This window comes from Spea bombifrons, chromosome 1 (assembly GCF_027358695.1).
Source record: "Spea bombifrons isolate aSpeBom1 chromosome 1, aSpeBom1.2.pri, whole genome shotgun sequence".
Classification (NCBI taxonomy): domain Eukaryota; kingdom Metazoa; phylum Chordata; class Amphibia; order Anura; family Pelobatidae; genus Spea; species Spea bombifrons.
In genome coordinates this window covers 110,791,871-110,811,108 of record NC_071087.1, presented here as the reverse complement: position 1 = coordinate 110,811,108, position 19,238 = coordinate 110,791,871, and the positions used below count along the sequence as shown (strand labels likewise).

The 19,238-nt window shown below is 40.6% G+C and overlaps 1 protein-coding gene across 1 annotated transcript; it reads left to right on the top strand.

The window, feature by feature from the left end:
• The first annotated feature begins 65 nt into the window (after nucleotides 1–65).
• METTL17 (methyltransferase like 17) lies at nucleotides 66–18,819 on the top strand. The gene is made up of 14 exons (XM_053468522.1): nucleotides 66–202; nucleotides 4,480–4,633; nucleotides 5,049–5,195; nucleotides 6,127–6,214; nucleotides 7,047–7,128; nucleotides 8,640–8,713; nucleotides 9,459–9,553; nucleotides 10,292–10,362; nucleotides 11,221–11,328; nucleotides 11,927–11,995; nucleotides 15,922–15,972; nucleotides 16,315–16,407; nucleotides 16,539–16,726; nucleotides 18,193–18,819. The coding sequence occupies exons 1-14, from the start codon at nucleotides 167–169 to the stop codon at nucleotides 18,293–18,295; spliced, it is 1,359 nt and encodes a 452-aa protein (XP_053324497.1). The 5' UTR covers nucleotides 66–166; the 3' UTR covers nucleotides 18,296–18,819.
• Nucleotides 18,820–19,238: the final 419 nt, after the last annotated feature.

Below are 19,238 nucleotides of genomic sequence, written 5' to 3'. Positions count from 1 at the left end.
TTAGCGCGGGGATTGGTTGTCTCCCGAGTCAGGTTGTGGTTGGTTACTTTTGAGAGGGCGGAGCTCCAGAGTGGAAGCGTTCTAACTAACTGGCTCTTGGGTCTTGAACATACGTAGTGTGATTGACACATCCGAAACTAAATGTGGACATCGCTAGGCCCGCATCATGTTGTTGGCGCGTCTCCGGTTGCAACAGATTCGGGTGAGTCCTTTTATTTATGGTAACCCTCAAATCACCTAAAACACGGCGTGACATGGAAAGCACGTGTATCCAAGCTCCGCCTATATATTTGAATATTAGTCGCAGTGGCTTCTGGGTATCTGTTCACGCACCGATGTCTTCAGTTTATTATTATTATTTTTTTAAAATCTACGCTTTTCTGTCGTATATTTGCTTACCGTTAACTACGCATGTTCGCATAAAACACAATCATTGATTGTCTATTTTGTCACTATAACTGTTAAATACAAATAGAATTTGTGATATATATATTGTGCATCCAGCACCAAACGGAAAGCGGAAGGGAAGCTCAATGATGAGGTTACGTGCTGAGTGCGTCATACGTCACTCCCAAGCCTCCTCCGGGAAGGTCTGAGACAAGAGCCCATCGCCGCTCTCACAGAGCGTCACCCCATGCTACGGGTGAGTGAGTCCCCAGCAACCCCACGCTGGAGTGGACCGGCCCGTCATGAGGAGGAGACGTATGCAGGAGAAGCCGCGCGGGCAGCCGAGGAAGGGGCCGGGCCACAGACCAAGGTCTGTGCCCCTCTCCACAAGCCGCTCCGCCCAGCCGATGCTGTCTCCTCCCCGGGCCTTGGAAGTGGCTCATGGCTGGCATAGATAAGTCCAATGGCTGAGGCGAGGCAGCTGCACGGGATGTGTGCGCGCCTCGTAACCCAAGTCAGACTACTCTCCCACCGCCACTTTTATTCACATATTAAAACTATATTTTGTTATATTATATTCAGAATGTTCCTTATAGACATGCAAAGGTTACAAATTCTCGCATAATTTGGTGACATTAGTAAAGTGTTATTTTATTGCACTAAGTAGGCACTACTACAGGCACTAACCTGTCTGAGCATTCTGGAACCAGACCTCGGGGCCAAGTGGTTTAACTGCCCCTTAAATATAAATAAAGGGCAAAGGGAACATTTATGAATATAGTAATTAAGAAAACAAATTCTGACAGAATGGGATAAGAAACTCCGAAAAAGTGGTACAGCATGGGTGAAATCATGCACATGCAAGTCTGAAGAGGTAACAACAATAGAAGAGATGCAAATCATGATAGCAAAGAGGGCAGTTAAGAGAGCCTTTGGATATGAGAACAGGGCCCTTGACTTGTAGGTGAAGAGATTGAATTTAATTGTGGAAGGTGTAGGGCAGGCATGTCCAAACTTTTTTCGAAGAGAGCCAGCTTTGATGAAGTGAACATGTGCGAGGGCCGACCATTTTGCCTGACATTGTTTGAACCAATAAAATTAAATGCAAAATAACTATTTTATGCAAAGTTTATTGAAAACGGCATACTTTTCATTTTGTGACAGATCTAAACAGGTGTTAAATCACTCTGCCTTTAATATAAAAAAAAAACAGGAAGATGAAATATGTCAGGAACATTGTAAAGTACATTACACGTCCGAGATCTCGCGAGATTTGGGCTTTCCTTCTCCCTGTGCCGGCTGATGACGTCACGTCCCGCGGCGAGAGATCCCAGGAGTCCTGAGCGGCGCTCGGGGACCCACTGGGGGGGCCATAAGATCTATATTTGGGCAACTTACCTGTGGGGCCTTATCAGTCCGGAACGCGGGCCGGACTTTGGACATGCCTGGTGTAGGGGGTCAGTGAAGGCACTGGTATAGTGGGGCAGCAAACATAGTCTGGTTCAGGAAGGGATGGATTGGAATCTTGAAAGGCGAAAGAGGCCAGGGTACAATAATCCAGGAGGATAATACACACAAAGGGATGGATTCGTTTTTTTTTACATTTTTGATTGAGAAAAGAATAATTTGAGATAATTTTCTCCAGTAAAGGTGGCATGGTTGGGTGTGATAAAGTAAAGAGCATCAAGTATGACACCAGGGAAACTAACTTGGTCTGATGGCAAGTCTAGTCAAGTGGCCTATTGCGCCATCGAATCAGTCCACCATCCATGCCCATCTTTTCCTGATTTTCTAACGCATATTGATGTAATGTGATGGCATTGAGAATACATGAGTACACTAAAAAAAGTTATCATACACGGGACGCCTGAAGCCACAATATATTGCCACTAATCCTTTTTAACAAGAAATGCAGAGTGAAAAAAAGTAAATAACACAAAACCTTTACTTTTCCTCTCATTCATTTCTGGGCCTAGAAGTGAGTTTTGTCCTCTGAAGTGATTACAAATTCAGGAGGGCGTTTTATCTCTGGATAAGTAAAAAAGAAATAGTTCAATTTATTTCTACAGTAAGTAAAGTGCCAGAAAACAGATGACCAAATACACACACCAGGACAAGCTCTGCCACACCGATACCCAAACACACACACCAGGACAGGCTCTGCCACACCGACACCCAAACATACACACCAGGACAGGCTCTGCCACACAAACCAGGACAGGGTCTGCCACGCCGACACCCACATCCGGACGAGCTCAGCTACAACAATAAAAAAATATATATATATTTTCCACACAGCTTTGTCGTTGACCCCATGAGTCTATACATCCCCCACACTACAGAGTCACCCTAATGCCCCCCTTGTGTATTGCCCCCAGCTAGCCCCACATTGTATATATATTTCAGCCCCTCCTTTAGTATTGATTTATGTGATGCCCCCCCACCAGCACTCCCTTGTGAATTAATACCCTGGCATCCACATGATCTGCCCAACACCCAGATTAGAAGCATAGGACTTGTCACCTTTGCCCCCAAACATCCTGTGGTGTCCTAGCCTGAAACAGCCTCCATGTGGCATCCTAGCCTCAAACAGCATTCCTGTGCCATGCTTCCCCCTACTTACAAATCCATGCTATCACACACATATTCATTAATTTACTCATATCACAGATACTTATTCATTCACAGAAACGCATTAATTTCCTCAATCACGTATACTTGTACGTACAGGGCCCCTGAGGAAGTGATCAGGCCGGTCGCAGTTGCGACCCCTGTGATCGCGGTTGCTGCAGGCTTTTGCCCCGCATTAAAGACGGCCCTGTTGGGTGGATTGTGCAATTATCAGGAATTGTGGAGAGAGGGGTGGTAGGTTTTGAGCTTCAGGTAATGGGACACCGTCCATGATGCAATTGCTGAAAGAAAGTTGGTGAGGCAAGTTAGAAGAGAATGAGAGGTCAACAAAGAAAGAGTGTCATCAACGTTGTACTGGAAGGCAAAGTAAGATATTAATTGCACAAGGTAAGAGTAGAGGCTCCAGAACTGAACTGAACGTTTCAAAGAACGAGAATCTAAAGGTACAGTCAGAAAGGTATGATTTGAGCCAGGAGAGAGACAGATCATGGATGCCATGAGAATGTAGGTTTTATAGAAGGAGTGAGAAGGGGTGGTGAACAGTGTCAAAGGCTACAGAAAGGTCAAAAAATATATTCCAGGATAAGTGAACTTTTGTTTTTTGAGGAGTGGCTTCTATAGGGGCATGCTGAGAGGTATAAGAAAGAAACTGAGTTAGGTTAGCTTGGATAATGGTTCCTCTCTCTCCCCCTTCTTACGCCACCTCCTTCTTTTTCTGTTATCTGGGGTCTACACTATTCTTATAAAGCTTATCATGTTTGGTAAGGTATCGGACATTGTTAGATCTCACGCTCTGTGGCTTTTTGTTCTGTTTTAATCAATAAGCATTAGAATATGAGGCGATTGTAGATTAGGTGCTACATTAGTTCAGAGGCCAGAGAAGAAGACAGTAGCTTGATGGGAATTGTTTGGAGAGATAGAAAGCAGAGGTATAGGGATGGAGTATGAGTTTGTAATACGCAAAGCCCTTGGGTAAAAATTATTACCTCTACAGACCTTTAGTGTTGTGTGAACACCCTTGTAAGTAGTAGGTGTGTGTAATGCCATGGCTGATTTGGAAGGTAAAGTTGTAGGACCAACTAGCTTATATAAACCTACTTATATACAAATCATATAGATCATATGTACTAAGTGAATTGTATATAGGCACTTCACAACATTTACAAAACTAGCCATTCAGAATACGTCTTCTGATATAATAACTGTATTTATAAAATACTAATGAACTTTGCTTCTCAAAGACTGACCTGGAATAGATATTATTCATGTGTGTCTAGTTTGCCTGGATATAATTATGGAAATGGTCTTGGCATAAAAGCTTCCAACAGTTGTTTCCTTTTTAATACACACAATTCAAGAATGCTCCCTATATATTCATAAACCTCTACTCATATAATAATATTGCTTTGTCAGCCACTCTTTATAGTTCTTGCTGTTGACCTCATGTTTCTCATGTACTAGGCTCTGAGTTCCCAGGCACCCGGATTGACTCAGCTAGATAACTCCTCAGGGCTCCTGTCTCAAGTTCTTCATCGTAGACATCCAGGAATTATACGAGTGAAATTGGTTCGGTTGCCGCAGGAGGTCCATAATGCTGTGCAGGTTCTGATGAAGGGTAAGTGCTGGTTGTGTTCAGAATATCATGGCAGGGTATTTATAAAATGCAATAAATGAGGAGGGGGTTTATCAACAAACAATTTTGCATGGATTGTGGAGAACCTCAAAAGGATATTTCTGGGCATGTGGGCTTCAGTTGTCAATATTGAGTTTATTATAATCTATACATTTTCTAAAATGCAACTATATAAAATGTAGTTTTCTATGCATTGAGTGTAAAGCAAAATTACCTTGTGTTGACACCATTTTCATCTATCAAACCAAAATGCAGGCTACTATTTTTATTCCTTTAATGTATCAGATTTGTATTTAGTGGGCAGTGGGATATACTTTATGCTTTGAGAAGTTTGTCCTTTATCTGTATTTAAATTAAAGGGACAGTTTCACCACTTGTTCCTGTGTTCTGGTTTCAGAATGCTCAATTAGACAGGTCGAGGAACGTGTCTCTGCATTGAACAATTACTTGTGGAGTCGAAAACGCCCAGCTGAGGAAAAAGATTTGAGGGGCCAAGCTGCAAAGCTGGAAAGGAAGTACAGGGAGTCCATATCAAGCAGTGCAGGTGATTGTGTGATGGTCAAAGAAATTCAGTGGTTATCTTTGCATATTCCATAAAACCATAAAAAAACATGTACTGGCAGTAGGGCCACTGGGTCTGGGTGCAGAAAGAAAATCACTCGGCTTGTTCCAGTCTGGCTATATATATAAAAATTGTTTTATTGTAATGTAGTATACAGTTTACGCAAAAGTAAACCGATGTTTTGTAACAGCACAAAAAAATTTGCCTACCTTAGTGTTTCTGTTGTAGAGATTTCTACAGATAATTGTTGTACAAGGTGATTACAATTCCACGTATTGTTACAATTTTAATATTAAAGTTATATTAGACCAAAGTTCTTTATAATCATGTTAATAGGTGATTTAGACAATTTTATACCTAGATTTGTAACATTGTCCATACGCCACTCATTGGGAAAGAGATTTTTAAGTCTACTCATATAAGAGTCAGGAGACTTTATTGGCAATGTCTGAGTTTTTATAAAGAGACCATAGCATATCCTTCTTAAGTTGAATGTAATGCTTGTTATATAACAAAAGTTACTGAGGAAAACCATTTGAGGGAACGGTCATTGTCAACTGTCACTATCACTACAGGTTATAATGTACCTGAAGAAGAGACCTTAGTGGGTTTGATTGCTTGCAATCAAATATACTTCAGACCGCCATTAAATTCATCTGTTTTACAGAGCTTGCATAGTTTCTTTCTCCTGCTAACCTGATTCAACGCTATACCAGGAGACCATTATCAGATGGCATCTGCTACTTGCATGCTAATTTGGGATCGCAGTTCTATATTGTCATGGTAAAAATATTACCAGAATAAAAATGTGGGTGCTAAATAATACACCTTAGTCAGCTAACTTAAGTCATATTGTACAAAGTCATAACTTAAAAACACAACAGGAGGTGTAACCTTGGTGTATCTTTGCCAGATGAGAATGATTCCCAGCAGCTTGAGAAGATGAAAAGCAATGTGTTGAAAACTCTGCGGAAGAATGTATATCACTGGCAGCCTTTGAGGTTGGGAAGTCTTCACTACACACAATGACACATGTTGTTTGGGGGTTATTCACTAAACTGTAAACTTACAGGACATTTGTGGTTTCCACTCACTGAATTGAGTATGCATGATCAAGGGTCATTCCAGTTCGAAAAACTAGCACCAGTTTAAAAAAGAAAACAATACAATATTTTTTGACAACTCAGTTTTAATGTAGCTTGTTGATATGGTTGCTTATTTGAACGGGTGAGCAATGTTAGAACAAGAGGTCATGGCCTAAAACTTGAAGGCCAGAGGCTTAGATGTAACATAAGGAAGTTACTACTTTACTACTTTACTCAGAGGGTAGTAGATAAATGGAACAGTCTCCCAGAAGCAGTGCTGGGGGCTAATACAGTGAGGGAATTTAAGCAAGCATGGGATAGACATAAAGCTTTCATCAATATAGGACCTGCCCAAAGACTGATAGGGGGTTGAGCCCCTTACATCAGGAAAAATGGACAGACTAGATGATCTGAATGGTTCTTATCTGGCATCACATTCTGTTTCTCTGGTTTCTACTTCCTTCTATTTTCACAGGCCTTACTTCTGATTAGGGTTTTCAGCTGAGGTTGGAGTTGTACCAGGTTTATACAGAAGCTAAGAACTTTCCTTACACTTTTGTAGTTGGCAGTTAGCAGCTAGTTCCAGTTACCGCTGAGTTTGTGTTAGGAGTAGCCAAGCTAATAGTTTAACTCAGTATTCGCCAACTTTCTTTATGCAAGGGATATTTTTAGTGAACAGATCCATCATAATCTGATGTATGGCTGTATTACGTATTTACACATTGAGTCTTATTTTGTTCCTATGTAGTTACACAGATGAACTAAGTTTGGTGTATTTAGTCTCACGCTTCGATGGAGGCTTTGCTGCGGTAACAAGAGCCCTTCAAGAGGTAAGGCAATTTACTAATACCTAAAACCTTTTCGCTGTCTGATCATTTTCTCTATTTCCTTAAGATCACAGGCTTCATTGCATGCCATCTCTAGAGAGGCAAATATGTGCTCACACTGAAACTATGTATTTAGTGCTGGACTATTACTACTATTCAGTGATGGGAATTTTGAAATACACAACAATTTGTGTTATTTACATACACACAAGGGAGACTGAGACCATCCAGGGCCCCAGGCAACAAAAGGTCGTGGGTCGTAGTGATGTCCCTCCATTAGCCATGCCGTATCATGATCACACCTCTTCCTGGTTAAGTCCCTCCCTTATTACATGTATTGTTACACATATGTAATTTTTCAGTATTTGTATTAATAAAAAATAGATAACTTTTTTACAAAAATCACAAAAATATAATTCTCATTACACACACATATATATATATATTATTTTTTTTCCCCCTCCACTTTAAGCCTTTAAAGTGGGGGTCCTGGATTTTCCTCTCTGGCAGGCGATGGACGTCTGCGCAATGCAGACAACCACCACTACATCCGGCACTGCCATGGCTTCTACAATGGAGTGCTGGCGTGACATGACCATCCGGTGCTCCACCATAGAAACCCCAGCGGAAGTGCCGGGGAGAAGCAGAGGTTTTCTGTGCGCATTACACAGATGTTCACCAGCTGCCAGAGATGAGGATCCTCCACAGCGCTGCAGGGGACCTGGATCCTCATCTCTGGCAGCCGGTGAATGTCTGTGCGATGTGTGCAGACATCCTTTACTGCTGCCGGCACTTCCGCCTGGGCTTCTATGACGGATTGCGCAGACATCCACTGGCTAGACACCAGGGAGTCTGGGGATGCATTGCTAAGTCTAGGGGGCGGGCGGCAGAGTGGCATATCTTGGTCGGCAGAGTGGCATATCTATAAGTAAGGTGCATTAAGAATTAAGGGGGGCTTAAAATGGCAATTGGTTTTCCAAATTTCTGTTTGTATATAACATATGCTGACTAACTGCATATATATCTTTGGTACCCATCCCTTCATCCCAGGATGTCTAGAGTGAAGGGATGGGTCCTCAAAGGGGTGATGGCAGATCAGGGGACTGGTGGGCCCTCAAAGGGGTGTCTGGTGTGAAGGCATGGGGCTGTAGGGGGGTGACAGCATAAGTGTTTTTTATTTTATTTTTCCCAGTTTTGGGAGAATGCGTATTAAAGTACTCTGTGATCATGTTTATTCTTTAATGAAAACAGTACCGATGCCCTCTGCTTTACAATGGAGCGATAGTGATGTACATTCAATGCATTGGCTTGATTACCCAAGGGTGACACAGATACATCAGTACATGTAGTGATGTAGGAGTACGACTGAGCTCATCAGAATGTAAATTTTGACAAGTACCTGTAAATAATTTTGTATATTATTTTTATAAATACCTAACGTGGTAAATTCATTTCGAATTAAATGTGTAATGGTATTCTTAATTTGTTAAATATCTGTCATTCCAATTCCAAAGATTCGTCAGCGTGTTCCTGAATTCACTCCTCAGACGCTCTTAGATTTTGGTTCTGGTGTTGGGACGGTAACATGGTAAGTTTGAAAGGTTGTTTTAGAAAGCTAACTACAATATGAACTATGGAAATAGGCGTGTGTTTCAAGGAACTGTTCTTTAAACAGGTAGGTCGCTATGGTCCTATCATATGATTTTGGAAGCCAGTTGCTTTACATACCAAAGGGCTGTCTGGAAGAAGGTCACTCTGGGCATGCAATACTTTGCAGATAGCAACACATTGTCTGCAGGAGTATATGCCGCACAGAGTTTGGTATCATTGGCCTTAGCAGGGAGTGCATTCAGTTGACAGGTGTTGGCTTGCCCTAGGTCTTACTTTAATCACCCTTGATCTGGTAAATAGCTTGATTTGTGTCCTTTGTTTTAAATATTGTTCGAGACATATATCTGTCATCACTACCTTATTCAGACACAAAATGGGGTGAATTATTTGTGTGCTATGATTGAGTTAACCCCTAAATTGTACAGAAACAAACTTGCATGCCTGTGCCCCCAAAAAAGCATTACAAATATACATACAGTAGGGTTGAGCAATGCAGAAAATCATATATTCCACATGGAATTCCAAATGATCAAAATAGAGAAAAATAGTTCACAGCATAGTGTTTGAGGCATCCCGTGCATCACTGAACAGTAGACACTGGAATATTGAGCAGGTCACTGATCTGTGTGCCGTAACATCTCACTGGGTATTGGCAAAGATTCTACCATATCCCCTTTAAGCCACCATTGATTGCTTTGGGTAAGTTTTCTTTTGTCTTGCAGGGCAGCCCATGCTGTGTGGGGTGAGAGTATTGGTGAATACTTGTGTGTTGACGCCTCTGCCTCCATGAACAAACTCAGCGAACTAGTAATAAAAGGTGAGAACCTTGCTCATATTTGCAGGCTTCTGGAAGTCCACAACTTGTCCATTAACTCAGTCTCATTTTTTAAGCTTGAACCCAGCTGGTCTCTAATTTCATGACTGATCACATATACCTTTAGATGTATGTATTTATTTCCTAGCAATACAATCTCATTGTATTCTTCCATATGAAAGCCACTATTCTTTCTTGCCCAGTCTCCTAGACTTATATAATATATATATATATATATATATATATATATATATATATATATAAAATCACATACTATTATATATTAATTATTAGGAAGCCTTGGAAACTATGTTGATTTAAGATTTAATAATATACATACTATCATTACAGACATGAGTAGATTCAGAGTGTTAACCCCTCTATTACCAGACATTACACACACACAGTCACACAAACAAGCAAACACAGTGGCAAACAGACAAACACAGTCACAAACACACATAACTGGTGCTGGCTGCAGCTTACACTGACCTTGGTGTGAGGGAGGGACTCAATCAGAAGAGGCTTCTGAACTCTCAGGCCATCAGGAGAGTTGAGTAGTCCCTCATTCTGGCACAATGCATTATCCCGGATTGAGGCTGCCTGGGACCCCGGGACTTAAAGTTCCATTGCTGGACTGTCCTGGGCAATATGGGACATGTGGTCACCCTACTGACCTGTCTGCTCATAATTAGATGCTGAAATCTGTGCATTATTCTGAATACTAAACCCTCTTGGCAGGAGGAACAGAGACTGGTAATATGCATATCTCCGGGGTTTATTTTCGCCAGTTTTTGCCACTTTCTCCAAAAGTAAGTGATCACTTTTCACCTTATTTTGCTGACAAGTTGGGTGGTGTCTGAGATCTTCTACATTCAGTCTTACAGTAAATTATCCTGACTTTATCCATAACGCTTAGACAGTCTGCTTAGACAATTAAAGCTTTGTGCCAGATCTGCAATCTTACTATTTCCTCTTAACGTTTAACTGCATAAAATATCCGTATTTTAAGGACTTGTTTTCAGTTTCTGTGACAACACAGGTTCCTGCTTTTATCTCAAGTGCCCATTAAACACTCTCTTAAAAGAACATAAAGGAGGCAAAATGTTACTTTGTTACATAATTCTTTATGGGAAGGGTTTCAGCATTAAGCAATTCTAGGAATGATGCTTCTAATGCTGTGCTTAGTTTTGGCAAATTTACCAAAGTAGGGGGAAAAACATCTAATATATTAATCTTCCTGTGCATAATATATTTGTGGTGTGGAAGTCATGCACACTTGCTCCTTGAGTTGAGATTTTCTAGAGCATTAAATTTTGAGTACTTGGAGTCTTTAGACCTGACGTTTATTCACTAAGGTGGGAGTTGGCAGGAGAGTTAATGAGTTCATACCTGGCAAATATTTCTACAAAAACGGTTAAGATACTTCTGGGATATCCTTAGTTAAATCACCAATATGATTTAAATATGCTTTTTACAGGGCCAGATTATTTTTGGGACAGAAGCTCACTATCGTATAATATAGTGAAGCCAGTGAGATCAAACTCTACTGCCAACCTCCGCTGAATAAACCCCTTTAGTGCCCTAACTGCTCTGGTTATGCTTTGCACATTAGTTGTACTTGTAGCTGTAATGTTTTTTTTTCAGTACATGTTGTCCTTTTTAAATAGGTGCAGTATGATCTTGTAGTTTCTGCATTCTCTCTGAATGATCTTCCTAGTATGGCGGAGCGACAGAAGACAATCCAAACCTTGTGGAGGAAAACGGGGAACTTCTTGGTTTGTGGTTTTCTTCTGCTTTTTTTTTGTGATAAATTACTAAAGGGGAAAAAAACCTTTTAGGCAGGGGTGGGCTGGCTGGTCCAGATTCTTTAAGTAGAGATAGTCTGCATTGGGCTGGCCCACTCATCGAGGCAGGGGCCTTGTTAGGTCACATACTATACTGTTATGTGAGACAGCAACAGTAGTGCAGCAGCTGGCATAGTGTGCAAGATGTGCTAAATACAGACTGCGCAATTTAGTGTTTGTGTGTAAGAATGTGGTGTTTGGCTTATGTGTGCATTTGTGTTGTATATGGGGGGGGGGTCTGAGGGGTTGCTTAACCTAATCCCTTCTTTGTGAAATTATAGGGATAATCTTGCTATATTTAATTTACATATTGTTTATAGAATAATTAAAATCACTGATATTAAGCTCTGCCCTTTGCTTGAACTAGTGTGTAGAATGGCAAGCTGCTTTCTTCAATGCTGGCTGAATCTGAGACAGACAGATAATGTAGCATGAAACCTGGTAGGCTTTCTTGTTCCATAAAATACATTTTATTGTATGCTTTTTTTGCACACTGATCTTATTCACATTCTCTTTCTCGTTCTTCAAGGTGCTGGTGGAGAATGGTACAAGAGAGGGACATCAGCTTCTTATGGAAGCTCGTGAAACTGTGTTAAAAGTAAGCCATCCATCCTCTAGTACATACAGAAACACTTTGTGTTAGCTGTACATTATATGCTTATGTATATTGTGCAGGGGCGTACCTAGAGTATTTGGCACCCGGGGCGGATCCTGTAAGTGGCACCACCCCCCACAAATGTAAAGACATCTACAAAATTATGTTGGCAAGAATATTTATTGCACCAATTTGTAAACTGTATGTCAACTGTAAACAACAAGAAATCTGAAAAAATTAATTAATAACTTATAAGTAAAATAAATACGTTTAAATAACATTTACTGAACATATAATAGTGCTTTCTTTAATAACCCTCCAAAAAAACCAGCACCCACATTGCCCACATAGAACCTGACCAGCACCCAAATTACACACACATAGGACGTGCCATCTTTGCCCCCAAACAGCCCAGCATGAGTTAGCATTGTTCCCAAACAGCCGAGTGTACACCATCTTTGTCCCATAAACACGCTACGTGTGCCATCTTTGTCCCATAAACACCCTGCCTGTGCCATTTTTGTCCCATAAACATCCTGCTTATACCATCTTTGCCTTTTTGACAAATCAACTATACACCTATAATTAACACTTTTACAGTCACTCACTAATTGTGAGGCGTGAGCTGCCCGGAACGGAGAGAATATAGGCGGGAACCCGGTATGCAGGTAGCAACTCGGAGCACACCACAAAAAACAGGAACATCAGGAATAGCCGGGGCCTGGTACACGAGAAGGCACGTCAGGAAAAGCCGGGGCCTGGTACACGAGAAGGCACGTCAGGAAAAGCCGGGGTCTGGTACACGAGAAGGCACGTCAGGAATAGCCGAGGTCTGGTACATGAGAAGGCACGTCAGGAATAGCCGGGGTCTGGTACACGAGATTGCAGCAAGGAATATCAGGAATACAAGGTATAAGGCACAATAACTGAGCACTGAATGAGTTTCAGTGCTCAGTTTTTAAACTTCCCGCCAGTGATCGCCACGCCCGTAGACGTGATGTCACTCGCGCGTGTTCCCCGCCGGCAGCGACGGGGAACACATAAAGTTTTGTGAGGGCGCGCGCTTATGAACCACCACGCGGCCGGCTGAGGAGGACGGGACAGCCGCGGTGCGGGACCGTTTACCCGGAGCGGGTAAGTACTGCCGGCGAGGACCCTGCCGAGGGTTCTGACACTAATTCACTTTCATTCGCACAATTCATTCACACAATCATTTATTCTTTTACACAAATTATTTACACATATTCATTGATGCATTCTCACAAATTCATTAATTCTCTCACTCATCCACACAATAATCCATTCATTTTTGCTCTCTCATTCTTACTCTTTATTTCAATATTCTTGCTACCCTCCTTTCTCCCTATCTAACCATTCTCACCCCCTTATGACTCCCTTCTCCCTATCTACCCCCTATCCCCCCCGTCTCACTCCTTTCTCCCAATCTACCCCCTCCTAACTATCTACCCTCTCCCCCCTTTGAAGTTCACTTACCTTTCAGGAGTCCTGCGGTGGGGGTGCAAGGCCTCTGTCTCCCAGCTCTGCCACTGTATGGAACAGCATAGAGTGATGGGAGTTATGATGTACTTTAGAGCATAATTATATAATGAAAAAGACATTGGAAATGGTACAGCATAACACCCATCACTTCCACACACTTACCAATCCACACTTACCATTCCACAGATTCCACACATACCAATCCACAGATTCCACACATACCAATCCACACATTCCATATTTACCAATCCACAGATTCCACACATATCAATCCACACATACCAATCCACAGATTCCACACATACCAATCCACAGATTCCACACTTACCAATCCACACATACCAATCCACACTTACCAATCCACAGATTCCACACATACCAATCCACAGATTCCACACATACCAATCCACTCTCACTCTCACTGAATGATTTCCTACCTTTCCTCTTTTCTTCTAACAGCAGTCAGTTCCTTTTCAGAGGGCACGGACGGCGGTGGACGCGGCTTCAGTGCTGTGCGCCGGGATCTGACAACAAACCCCGGCTCACAGCAGCAGTTGTCGCGCGGATGGCGAGGGAGCGGTATCGGAGGTCTTTAACAGACCTCCGGCTCCCTTGAGTGATTTTAAGCCGGTTACCGCTCCCTTGCGAGCCTTCTCCTCCAGCGGCGGACATTACTGTCCGTCTCTGGAGGGGTGCCGGGTGCCGGCAAGTTGGCACCCCCCTGATGAGCGGCACCCGGTGCGGACCGCCCGCCCCCCGCTAGGTACGCTACTGATATTGTGTAATATGTATGCAGTTCATTGGCGGATACAGAGGGGGGCAACGGTGTAATTGCCCCCTGAGATAGATGGAGGCATGCTCCGGAAGAACAGATAAAGAGGTAAATCCTGAATCCTGGACTTACCTCTATCTCCCTAACTTCCAGGAGGAGGTGGGTCATGCAAAGCAAACACCCATCAAAGCCAATATATATAAATTGAATTGTATTCATACTATACACTTGAATTTTGTAGAAATTTGGTCTATAAACCCAATGAATTGGATTGTGGTATAAAAACATAATAAATGTTAAATTATCACAAAATACATATCAAAAGGAAATCATAAGTAAATGTACAAGTCCATAAGCAATAAAATATAGAAAATTAAGTCTACAAAACGGTTCATTTTCCCTCTCTTTAATAGGGCAATAATATTACCACCTCTTATTCCCAATTTCCAGTGTTCTATACCCACAAAAGAAAAAATCTGGTATTAGCATAAACACACACATGGAAATGTCTACTTCCAGGGGATTTATCATCATTTCAGTTAATGACAAAAATATGTTCCTTAATCCTTTCTCGTAAAGGTCGGCTTGTACAAACTATGTATTGCATCTTACAATGTTTACATGTGCTTAGATAAATTACATTATTGGTATTGCAGTTTATATAATCATTCAAAGTACATTTTTTTGTTTTTGGTTATGCAAACAAATTTGCAGCAACATGTAGTAGTAATAGTGGTATTTTTTTCAATTGGGAGGTAGCCGGCAGATAACATGTCTTACAGAGAACAGACTTTGCATGCAATAAATGTAATGTTGTAATCAGTCAGGTCTTTAACTATGGTTACAACACACAAATAGAAGTATATATTTCCTGAAAGCTCTAGGGCAATAACATAAGAGCTACTTTTTTTCATTGACACTGTGAGCCACACATGACTTTGAAGTGTGTTTTTAGCACATTTTTATTTTCTTCTTATGCAACAAATACATAATCATATAGCCCATTAGTGTATTTCTCAAATGTCAGTCGAATAAAAGAACAACAAAATTACATATACATCTCAAGTGTCCTTAATCACACAATACCATGTTTGTTACATTACATAATCACAGCTAAGATGCTCATGGAAAATCTGCCCAGCTTCTCATTTACTTTAGTACGCAGGTCTGCTCTTTTTGTTTTGTTTATTCTATGAGTGCTGCTTGGGGAGGCAGTCTACCCAAAGTGACCCAAAAATTTTTCTTTTGGGTGAAGAAAGGAGCAAACATAGTCATGTTAGGGATAAGGAGCCGTTCTTGTGGAAAGTTGTTATAGTTGTGCAGTCACAATTGCAACAAATTAAATGTCCCTGCTGATTGCTGTACTTTATTACCTAGCATTAAAATTGCTATTTTACACATTAACCTCGTACTTTATTCCTGAAAAAAGGAAAAATACTCTGGTAAGGTCAGGATTGGTTATTTATACGTAAAGCTAGAATTTATGAATAGTCCAATGTCTGGTAATGTACTTCAGGTAAAATATTGATTTAATGATTTGGCTGCATTACAAGAACATTTTACTTGAGGGAATTGTAAATCGTGCCTTTGTCTGTGTAACATAGAGGCAAAACGCAAAATGGCATACTTAAAGAGTTTATTTGTTTACCCCCCACAGAAACAAGATAAAGAAATCTGGGACCATCGGCCGCCACATGTATTTGCACCAGTGAGGATCACAGGCTATGTCATATTATTATTTATTTTGGATAACATATTTCTCTGTTATTGTTAGAGTGTCACTAAAGGAAGAAATGTAGTTTTCAAACAACATATTTATGTAAATACAATATTGGCTCGCATGTCCCGGGCGTCGGGCGATAGGAATCGCGCATCCCTCCGCTAAACCTCGATTATAGGCCGCACCTCCACTTCAAAGACTTAAAGTGGGGAAAAAAGTGCAGCCTATATTCGGGCAAGTACGGGATTTACTTGTTTAAAAAATGTTTTTCAAAGTACAGTTTTGAGAAATTGAACTGACTTTTGTAATGCATCTCCTTTTATGTCCTAGTGTCCACATGACCTGCCATGTCCTAAACTTGCTCAGAAGATTCAGGTGCCTTGTAACTTCACACAGTCCTACCAACCACTTAATCTTAGTTGGGTGAGTTCCGTTCAAGACCTCTGGCTAGTTCAGCACAGATTTAGACAGTGAAAGCCTGTTATATTACCCCATACCCAGCTTATTGGCATTGCTTTCATTCTAATTGCACCCTTTCATCTTCATTATGACAGAACTCTCCTCAGCGATGTGAGAAATTTTCCTTCCTGATATTGTCCCGTAATTTTGAGGGGAAACCTGATGCACACTGGCCTCGTGTGATTAGCCCTGTGCTGCGGCGGCCACGTCACGTGCATTGTCACATGTGCTGTGCTGACGGGAAGATACATCATGATGTCATCACTGCACGAAGACACGGAAGGTGAGCTTCACAGCCACAATGCATGCTGTGTATTTATCATGACAAATAGTGTACTTTATATAGCCCCACAACTTGCATCAACCTCATTTCTTACTATCCTACTCTTTGATATCCCATAAGTGACAGAGACAAATACTCATCAGATCGTTTCATTTTCTTACATGGGAATATTATCACTAAAGAATTTTTAACCTCACTTAAAGTTGCTTTTGTAATTATTATTATTCAGACAAAACTATAATTCCTTTCTTGACCCAAAAAGGGATTTTCATGCTACTTTCACATATTTTCCTTAATAATCAAGCTCTCAAATGATTATTGCATGTTAAACGTTAGCATTGACTCCAGTGCAAATTTGATAATTTATTGTTTAGTTATTACTCAGAAAATGAGATTTCTATCTTGTGTAACTTTGCTCAAACCAGGAAAGATTAGTATGTAGAAATTTTGCACTCACTGACACATGCCATTTTCTGCTGCTATTCTATAGAATTTTAATTTCCTATTGACTTAGAATGGGGGCTCTACTGAGTAGGTACACAAATCTCACTGACATACGCTCCCTGCTTTCAGTAGAGGCAGCTCAGAGAGGAGTTAAACGAGACAGAAATCTCATTTTCTAACTCCAGTAGCGAAACAATGCATCACTTTGCATGCAGTAAAATGCACTGGGCTCCAATATGCAATAAACATGAAAATATTAAATAGATGGGTCAGCAGATTTTTATCTGAAACTAAATGATATTCTTTGTTCTTTGATAATGGTGTTTAAGTAAATATTGTGTATATCTATACATATCTCTTGTACCTATTCATAACTTTCATATACCATTTTTATTATTCTGACATTCCCATACATACTCTTATCGTTTTATTCTCTTTGGTATCTTACGTATGTCTTTGTATGATTTATGTGCAAGGATATTTATACCTGGCTGTGCCCCTTATCTGAACCTGGTAACTTAAACACAGCAGTGAAAAGCAAAAATTATCAGCTGATATATTTGTCTGTTCCTTTCACATCTAGGTATAAAAGAATGGGCTTGATATATTTCAAACAGTAAAATGCACTGGGCTCCAATAAGCAGTAAACATGAAAATATTAAAACTATATATAGTTCGTGTTTGCGTTTCAATTGGTGTAACTGTTTTTATAGATATTTAAGTTAAAAGTAGGAAACTATTTAACCTCATGGAAGTTATGACAAAACTAGCATGGTTAGTTCTCTGTTCTGAAATCCTCTACATTCTACACCCCGATCCACACAAAAGCTGCCGGGACCAACATCATCCACCAAATGGTTTTGGGAAAAGTTGGCTTCTGGTTCATAAACATGACTTTTTTAATTTATAATTTTTTTTTTACATATGCTCTTATAGTGTGCTGAGCTGTAGATGTAGACTTTGAAGAAATGAAAAATCAAATCTAATATTTGTGACGGTTGACGATATTATTGTCTACTCAGGGATCTCTATCGCTGTGCCAGAAACAGTGAGTGGGGGGACCGCTTGCCAGCATTGACGCCATTCATGAACAGTGACACAGAGCAAGGAGAAGATATGGACTAAAGCAATGCAGTATGATCTCTGGGAAACAGGAGGACTCTGGTACTCTATGGAGGCAGCACACATAGCAGAAAATAATAAATGCAGTCCGTTTAGTTTCATCACATTGGTACTGCTTTTCTCTTGTAACATAGAGGTTGGGTTACTTCTGTCTGTTATCTTAACAATTATGGTGAGACCTGCCATGCTCTGCTTATGGATAACAATACTTGAACATACATGTATAAATTAACATCCAGTATACTGGAAGACAGGACATACTATGCTGTGCGACAGTTAATGCTTCTGATTGGTGTCCTTTAACTTATATTTAAAAAAGAAGCAGGCAAAAGGAGCTTGTCGTTCCGACCTCAGCCTGATGATTTTTCCCTTCGGGAATTCTGGCTTGGGCTGTCATAAATATGTGTTACACTTATTTAATATTTGTCCTCCTGTCTTTATTTTTTGTATTTATCATAATGGATTTCAAATTTCCAAAATGTATACGTCTGTGAAATGGTTTCTAAATAAAAGCTTCCCAAAGAATATTCTCACCTTTAAATAAAATAAATTCACGACACTTAATTTCTTGTAAAGTGGTAATTCAGATTAGACTTTGGCTACAAGCCAGCTGGAACCATTCAGTGCTGGACAACATTCCCCAGTATTCACACTTGTATATGCTTTCAAATAATACTGACACGTGATGATGTTGTGGTATAAATCAGCGACTTCTGATATTGGTTTACATCGTCATTATATGGGGACAGAGTCGTGGGGATAGGGGATGACTAATGAGGAGGGGTAGTTTAGTAATATCCATATATTTTATAGATGTAATAGTATGTAGGGTTCCAAAGATGTAACACTTAGAAAATAAGAATTTTTTCATGGTTTTCAATGGGTTTAGGGACCGCCCATTGTCCTTAAGGGGTTAATAAATTTACTGAGTAGGTTACTCTCCTAT

Bases quoted from the DNA above. Each gene is read 5' to 3' on its own strand.
- METTL17 (XM_053468522.1), top strand. From the start codon at position 167: ATGTTGTTGGCGCGTCTCCGGTTGCAACAGATTCGG. The intron at 11,996-15,921 runs GTAAGCCATCCA...TACCCCCCACAG, and splicing joins CTCGTGAAACTGTGTTAAAA to AAACAAGATAAAGAAATCTG. The intron at 16,727-18,192 runs GTGAGCTTCACA...TTGTCTACTCAG, and splicing joins ACTGCACGAAGACACGGAAG to GGATCTCTATCGCTGTGCCA.